The sequence below is a fragment of the Sinocyclocheilus anshuiensis genome, unplaced genomic scaffold (assembly GCF_001515605.1).
Source record: "Sinocyclocheilus anshuiensis isolate Anshui unplaced genomic scaffold, SAMN03320099.WGS_v1.1 scaffold1215, whole genome shotgun sequence".
Classification (NCBI taxonomy): Eukaryota; Metazoa; Chordata; class Actinopteri; order Cypriniformes; family Cyprinidae; genus Sinocyclocheilus; species Sinocyclocheilus anshuiensis.
The window spans coordinates 192,090-201,003 of NW_015540933.1; the positions used below are offsets into that span (position 1 = coordinate 192,090).

The 8,914-nt window shown below is 37.1% G+C and overlaps 1 protein-coding gene across 2 annotated transcripts in view; it reads right to left on the reverse strand.

Moving 5' to 3' along the window:
• The window catches only part of LOC107689472 (RING finger protein 24), a 33,965-nt gene extending 25,105 nt beyond the window's left edge, over positions 1 to 8,860 (reverse strand). The window contains exons 1-3 of one of the 2 annotated variants that reach the window (XM_016487468.1): positions 8,730 to 8,860; positions 8,513 to 8,615; positions 4,957 to 5,010 (exon numbers count right to left, since the gene is read on the reverse strand). In XM_016487468.1, the coding sequence (XP_016342954.1) occupies positions 4,957 to 4,973 (17 nt within the window). In that variant the 5' untranslated portion in view covers positions 4,974 to 5,010; positions 8,513 to 8,615; positions 8,730 to 8,860. Of the gene's footprint in view, positions 1 to 4,956; positions 5,011 to 8,512 lie in introns of both variants that reach the window. The other variant, XM_016487469.1, reaches the window with a different exon arrangement.
• Positions 8,861 to 8,914: the final 54 nt, after the last annotated feature.

Genomic DNA, 8,914 nt, shown 5'->3' on the forward strand with positions numbered 1-8,914 from the left:
AAATCGCATCATATGACCCCTTTAATGGAAGAAGTTTGAAACAACCAGGACTCTTCCTAGAGCTGGCCTCCTGGCCAAAATGAGCAATTGATGGAGAAGGGCTTTGGTTAGAGTGGTGACCAAGAACCTGAAGGTCATTCTAGTTGAGCTCCATGATCATATGTGGAGACAGGAGAAACCTACAAAAGGACACACATCACTGCAACACTTCACCGTCCCGATCTGTGCTTTATGGCGGTGTGGCCAAACTCAATCCTTTCCTCAGTGTAGACACATGCAAACTCTTGGATTTTGAATAAAGGACCCTCAGACTGTAAGAAACGGTATTATCTGGTCTGATGAACGTCAATTCCAAACATCATGTTTGAAGGAAACCAGCTCTGCTCATCACCCGCAGAGTACTATCACAAAAGTAAAGTGTGCTGGTAGCAGTCTCATGCTGTGAGGCTGTTTTTCAGCGGCAGGGACTGAGGGACTCATCAGAGTAGAAGAAAAGCTCAATGCACCAAAATATAGAGATCTGCGACTATGCAATATACTTATTTCAGTTTTTTTTTATTGTTAATACATTTACGAAGTTGTGACAATTCTGTTTTTGCTTTGTCAGTATGGTGTATGGAGTGTAGATTGATGTGGGAAAAAAGTAATTTAAAGCAGTTTAACATAAGGCAGCAACATAACAAAACGTGAAAAAAAATGAGGCACTGCATATATATATTTCAGTACTGAATACAGTCTATAAATTATTGACATTTCTCATGACCTATTTTTTTTCAAATTGTATTCATTTTTTTCCCAGTGCATCTTAAATTTGTGCATTGAGAAGTTATTATACTTTCGTCATGCACTCTTTGCATCAAAACAAGAGTGTAAATGTCATGATCTAAACTGTCTAGATAGGCAGACATTAAATTACTAAGTTTTAGAACAGAGGCAAACTATATTTTCCCCTACGACAATGTAAAGTGTTTATTCAGCTTTTCATTCTAAGACAGTAAACTCCATTCAACTTAAGATAAAAATAACTCTACTACTCATACTGACACCACCCTTCGACCTCTCTACAAAACTTGTGTAACTGCCATAAAAATCGACACGACACACTCATGAAGAGACACCTTGTCTGTAAATTAAAACTCTTATTTATCCATGGGAACACTATCAAGCAGAAAGAAGACTCCTTGCTGAGTACTTCTGGTAATCTTCCATCATAGGGAGGGTAGTTGTTACCCCCCACCATCAAGGGAGGAGCTCAATATCTCAAGGCTTAGAACTCTAAAACCGTGTTTTTACTGTCAACATGCCCCTACTGAACGGCAAACGTTACTCCCCACCTAACATTGCTAGTTGATCATTTGCTTTTAACTGCTGGTTAGACTACAAACATGATCAATAGGGCTATATTAGGGACATTAGTTTGGGTTATTATTCCTCATGTCTGAGTAAACAGGGGCACTGGAAGGCAAAGCAATTTTACGCAATGCACATTCTGTGTTTCTAAAAAAACAACAAAAAAATATAATCTACTAACCGTTAAAGGCTGGAAAAAGTTTGAATTGCTCAATATCCTTCTATTCACTGGAGCCTTTTAAAACAGGAGCCTTTGTTTTCTTTTTTTTTATTATTATCAATAATGTTTTTTTTGTTTCTTTTTCTTAATGTCGGGAAAAAGCTGTCTGTCTTTCGCAACAGAGTCCCAAGCCAATTTCCAGCAACTTGTGTCGAGCCCCTGCACCAGAACAAAGGCTGCTGTGACTGTCTGAATCTGAAGTGGAAATTTCCACTGAGCCTTGAGCCCTGGCTATCCCAGTTGCACATTTGAAACTTAATATTACAACAAAACTAGAGGGCCTCCAGCTTTGTAAGGGGAGTGGTGTGGGTTCTGACAGTGTCAATGTCAGGTTTGTGAGAATATGTGGTCACCAGTTTATTATTTCATCTTACATATAGTACCTAACAAGATTTGATGATCTTGCAGAACCGTATCAACAGTAGCAGTAACTTGCAGTTATGGGGTGGGGGGTACTGATATTACAAAGCTTGCTTTCAAGGCTTCAACTCAGCTGAGAAAATAATAGATAGTATCAGACAATGACTCTGCCAACATCTGCATAAATAAACACTTTTCTTATCAGTGTGATGAATAAATCTGCTCTTTCACTACTTTTCTCCCAGTCAATCTTAAAGGATGGCACTTCTTTGAAAAATTCTAACTTGCAGAGTCCAAATCAACTTACAATTAAACTTTTTTTTTTAAGATTGTTGATCAAGTTACATTGAAATGTTATACTCTCAGAAATTAAGAACACTATATTTATATGCAGCTTAATAATGACATTAATGTGAACATTGCTTGGAAAATAGAACTTTGTCACAACTGTAACAACATATAAGCATATACACTACTACCGTTCAAAAGTCAGAAATCAGTAAAATTTTTATTTTTTTAAGAAATTCATACTTTTATTTTTAGATTTAACTTTTACATCAGCAAGGACACAATCAATTAATCAAAACTGACAGTAAAGAAAAAAAAATGAATCGTGGTTTTCACAAATATTATGCAGCACAACATAGATAATAATAAGAAATGTTTCTTAAGCACCAAATCAGCATATTAGAATGATTTCTGAAGGATCATGTGACACTAAAGACTGGAGTAATAATGCTGAAAATTCAACTTTGCCATTACAGGAATAAATAATATTTTAAATTGTAAACCATTTAAATTGTAAAAATATTTGACAATATTACTGTTTTTGCTCAACCTAGGTCATCAAAAGAGACTTCTTTCAAAAACATTTCAATAAAATGGGCTTGATGAACAAATAGTTGTAAATGCATTTTGGCAGATCCAAAGCCATATTTATAAAATATATAAATATATAAACATGGTCATCCTAATGGATTGGTCTTTCCTGAGCAAATGCAAATCTTGTACATCTACTGCATCTCTGACCCATGTGAAGTGAAACTTTACCACATTAATTACCACATAATTCAGTCTTTAGGTTTGTGCATGATAAGAAAGGAACCTTATATCAATGCAACCATCATCTAAGTCATAGCATTAAAAAATAGTCTCAGCTCAGTGTGTGTGGGCAGTGAGATTAATACACTGCTTAATCCAGGGAAATGGTGTTACTCCTACAGCTAATTAATCCACTTTAAGAAGCAGAGCCGCAAGTGAGGGATTAGACAGGATAGAGAAGAGGAGCCAAACCCTTATGACTTTATATCTGAGGAATACAAAAGGAGAAATATTGCCTTTTTGTGTTCCACAAAAGCAAGAATGTCATATGGGTTTGGAACAACATGAGGGTGAGCAAACGACAGAATTTTAATATCTGGGTGAATGGGAATACGCACTGCAGACTAAGCACTGGAAGTGAGAAGATATGATTTATAGATCCAGGGGGATGATGAATACTCCGCATGCTATCAAATAGCTTATCTTGCAATAATTCTCTCCAATGCTCTGCTGTGCTGAGAGTGCAAGCTGGCTTGATATACTGATCCGAGAACAGATCTGCCATCGCTTTTATTAGTGGTTTAATGATCCTAAATGTATGTAAGAGGGCAAGTGTCCTGTCTTGTGAGCTTAAACAGTAACATGAGATGATACAAACAAGCTGTAGAAGTGACACCAGCAGCTGTTGCCCCTAATTTACCCTCTCAGCCGACATTCCCCACAGGGCCCTCATAAACAACTCTGTATTTCTTTTTGCCGGTCTTTCTTGTGGTCTTATTTCTCATCTTCTTTTCATCATGTGGCCATGTATATACTGTACACAAAATATGCATGCAATAATCCTTTGTTTATATTAGTATTAGACAAGTATCCTTCGTACAGAATCAGTGTTTCTAAAACAACACAGAATTATTTTCTTTCAATGAGTCTATAAAAACTCCAGATTCTGGAAATACCAGAGCAGCTGTTGATTAAAGACACTTACAAGCTGTTGATGCAAAACATTATGAAGGTGAGGGAACTCAGCTGAATGATCAGTCACACAAGGGACAGTTTTAATCTTACAGAATATATGGAGAATTTCTATAACTGCATTTGGGTGATAAATTAACTTTAAAGGAACAGTTCGCCCCCAAAAATGAAAATTTGCTGAAAACCGAGTCACCTTAAGGCCATTCAAGATGTAAATGAGGTTGTTTCCTCATCTGAACAGATTTGGAGAAATTTAGCATTGCTAAACCTTACTCACCACCAACGGATCCTCTGCAGTGAATGGGTGCCGTCAGAATGAGAGTTCAAATAGCTGATAAAAACATCACAATAATCCACACAACTCCAGTTCATCAATTCATGTCTTGTGAAGCGAAAAGCTGCGTGTTTGTAATAAACACTCATAATCAAGACATTTTAAACTTCAAACCATTGCTTCTGGCTAAAATACAAGTCATCTATCCATAGCAATGCTTTAGCAATAAAATTGTCCTGTTAGAATCAAGAGAGAACACAAAGATCAAGCACTGTTTACAAGCAAAAACAGTTCTAAACAAATATGTCAGTGGATTTGGATGTGAGAGGGCTTTCCACTGGAGAAAGCCTTATTATGGATTATGAACTGGTATTTTGGCCAGAAGTGACAGTTAAAATTCGTTGGATTGGAAAAACATTGGATTTGTTTCTTACAAACACAGCTTGTCACATCACAAGTTGTGTGGATTGTTATGATTTTTTTATCAGCTATTTGGACTCTCATTCTGATGGCACCCAGTCATTGAAAAGGATCCATTGGTAAGCAAGTGATGCTTAATTTCTCAGAATCTGTTATATATAAAAAAAAACTCTACATCAAAATCTACATGTTAGATGGTCTGAGGGTAAGTAAATTGACAGCAAATTTCCATTTTTTTGGGGCGAACTATTCCTTTAAAGGACCAGACAACTTGAACTCAACTATCAAATATGTTGTAAAGCATTATATTAAGACTTACACTGTCAGATATATCATCTTTGTGGATTTTAGGCAGGATTCAGAATTCAGGAGCCTGCAAAACATGATGACTAATTCACATCTGCGTCTTTGAAACTTACATAATCTTTTTTTTTTTTTTTTTTACAAAAAAGTATTGAGGGGAACAAACATGCAAATCCAGCTGAAGACGAATTGCCTCACTATCTAGAATGCGTTTCCACATATTCTACCTGAATAAAACAATTTCCGGTCTTATCAAAAGAAAAAAGAAAAAATAATTAAGAATAATTGGAATCAACTACACTTACCACAAATGACCCATGAGTCATATCTGGCATGTGTAAAACTATTCATAAACATTATGCACAACTCAAAGACAGGCTAGGTTCAACAGCTCATTTGCATGTTAAGTAACCTCAAAGTTATATTAGAAAAACCTGAATTTAAGTCAATCATAAGCATACAGCATCATACAAGCATATTGTACACTGCATTACAAAGCAGAAACATAAGAAATTACCACTTTGGTTTTAAATGTCAGCATGTTGAAATAAACTAAACACATAGTGAAAACAGATGGATTTGAGGGTCAGTTGCCCCAGAATAAACTGCTTTTAACAGTGAGCTGTAGGCAAATGTTTATAGTTTTTGAGCACTGCTCCACATAAGGTCACACAGCTGACCTCTACACCATAAGGGGCTGTTATTTTCATTGTCTAATACCAAACAACCAGGATGGCATAAAGCAAACTGACATCTCTGGACATTGTGCACAAAAACAAGTTCCTGATTAGTTCTTATTACGTGCCGTACATGTCGTTCAGCCAGCTACACTGAAAAACAACATGCACATTAGGGATGGGCTTTCGATCCTGAAGTATCGCTATATCGATACTGATGCAAGTATCGAACGTATCGATACTCAAATAAAAAATATCGATACTAAGGTGTTTTATTTACCAGTGACTTTGTTTAACAAAAAAAATAATGCGTACATTATGCATTGAATTGGACGAATAACCTAATTTAGCGATTAACTGTGTAGGATAGAACTATTTTCCTGCTCATCTGAACCAATCAATTACAGAGAGCATTCACTCACTTCTGACCTTCTGACAGTGCATTCAAACAGGGCTGCGTTTCCCAAAAGTGTCATAAGAAACCAGATGCTTTTGGGAACTGCAGCCCAGAACAATGCTTATCAGAGGACAGAAAAAAACATATGTTTGAGTTTTTTCACAATAAATAAACTGAAATTGTAGCCTACATAGTTTGTGCGATTACATTTATTTAAACTGAACATTAAAAGTTCATATTGATCATGTTATATTCTGTAATTTTAGTATAAATCATACACTGTCAGAATAAAAATGTTGCATTTTATGCATGCAACAGCCCGTCACTGGCAGTCCCTTATGAAAACGAACCATGGTTTTACTAAAGTTCAACTATAGTATTTGTTGATTTCCATGTTTACCACTACAGTAAACATTTTAACAAATATATAACTTAATATGTTGCAATTAAGGCATATTGAATGTTAAAATGTGTTTCAGATATAAAGTTAGTGGGTATCATTACCAATTTTACTCTTAGTAATTTAATAATTTCATGAATTTCATAATTTAAAAGTTCAGTTTAGAAGTATCCTATCGGTATCGATATAGACGATACTGGCCTTTAAAAGTATCGGTATCGTATCGAAAACAAAATAAGCGGTATCGCCCATCCCTAATGCACATGCTCGGTGCATTACACCAGAGCCCAGACCTGCCTGCTTGATGAAGTGAGGGATGCAGTTAAAGTAAACGAAATGTCTTGCCATGACAAATTAAGAAGAATGCTGTGGTTTGGATTTCTTTATAATATAAAGTTTACATGTGCACTTTGCATATTTGGTTAATTAACCTAAAATGTGCTTTATGCACTAAGAAGAAGAGATTTTAAAAAGACCCAAAATACAGGGTTATCCCTGGATAGACCTACCAATGAAAGTATGCTTAAGCATTTTGTCAGGCAATATCTCAACTTAAGGCAACTTTAAATCAAGTTTCAGTGTGCCATAACTAAACATTCCCCAGCGCTGGCGTTTATAATGAAGTGCACAGATTATTACTATTGTGTTTACTTTGCGTAACAGAAGCACGTGGTAAACAAACAGCTGGGGTCAGGCCAGCACGCGCCTCGAACGTTCTGCTCTCGCGCCTCCTTTTATTAAAATCATGACGTCGAGAAGTTTGACACCACACGTGAATGAAAATAAACGAGCATTCAGAAGGAAAAAAACCCCGACGCAGTGGCAGACACAGCAAATAAAGGCGCCAATACTGCTCAAACTCAGAGGTAAACCCGTTTGAGTTCCATTCAATCAGTGAAACCACTGCTGAATACATTAGTTATAGCCTATTTGTATCGGGCTGATAGTAGGCGGTGTTTCTGCCGTCTATACACAGTAATGAATGCTCTGCTTGTAAAAGCAGAAGCATATATGTCTAATTGTAATTAACATTATAGGCCTATTAGCGACATTAAACGCCGTGTCTACAACGGACGCGACAATTGTCGTGTCGCGCCGCAACAGCTAAAGTCTGTCTACACGTGACGCGACAAAGCGACCGTTGCAAATCATTTAAACTTTAGTCATAAACCGAACGAGGGATCAGTTTATTGTCGGGGATTTGTCGTGCCGCGCCGCTCCGGTGTAGACACGGTAGCTCAATACCTGTTCCGCTAGTATCTAAAACATAATAGGGGAATCCGACTCATTTCAGCGAATCGATTCGTTCGAACAGTTAGTTTCAAGGAATCATTTCAAAAGGATCCAACGTTCTTTTACGTCATGACGTCTTTGCTTCATCCCAGGGTCCCTAACAGCCTGCTGAGGCATGTATGTAGCATGTATCACACATTTTGTTTAGAATTTAAATATAATATGCATATAAATTAAACTACTAATTCTATCTAATTCTATGTATCTGAAAAGTGTATTCACGCCCAAATAAAATTATATTTATTAAAGCCAAGGCTTGTTGCTTGTTGATATAGCCGTCAACAAATTTTTACAATATATCCAGTACATTTTATATGTAACGTTAATATTCAAGTTATTTGGCCATTAGAGTAACTTTTATAGTTTTCGTCCCATCAGTGAAATGCTTGGTTCAATCCAAATCCTCGGATTCATAATCCAAGTCGGATTATGAATAGGACATTTTCGAAAGAAGCGGGTCTTGCTCAATGAGTCAGCGAGATGTCGAATCACGAACCGTACGGATCGATTAATTACGATTCCTAAAAGACCGGTGTTTTGTGGAACGGTTCAACCGAAGCATTACAGAGATCCGACTCAAATGAACGATTCACTCACGATTCGGACACATTAACCAGCGGGCAAACGGAGTCTACAACGTTAAAAGACGGCCAATGTCTTTTAACTTTCGGTTTAAGGGTCTCGCTTTAATCGGTGCACTCGAGGAATAAACACTGCCAAGGAAGAATGTCTGTTTATGATAGTGCAACAACCACATGATGTATGTATTTATTGCTCATGTGGAGGTGTAGTATTATGGACTTACCAGCCGTTTCTTCGCCACTCCTCCCTCCTGCTCGATCACAAACCCAAACAGATGAAAGAGCTCAAATTGCGCCTCCGCAATATAACACACCTTCTACCTTCTTCTAACAACAGACCATAAATAAATCAAATCAAGCCTTTAAATGTGCTCAAATCCGTACGCATTATTAACAAATCAATAATCGTATAAACACAAGCATCGCAGGCTGTAAACTCACTGATGCTCGTGAAACAGAAAGTAAATTCGCTCCCCAGATGGCTTGAGACTGTAGTGAGATGTGCGCGCTCCTGATATAGGCTACGTCTTCATGGGATGGTCGATTGAGATATTTGGTGGTAGATGTGAACTCTGCACGTAGCTCACGACAAGAGCAGGTCCCTCCTCCTTCATCAGAGAGAGAGA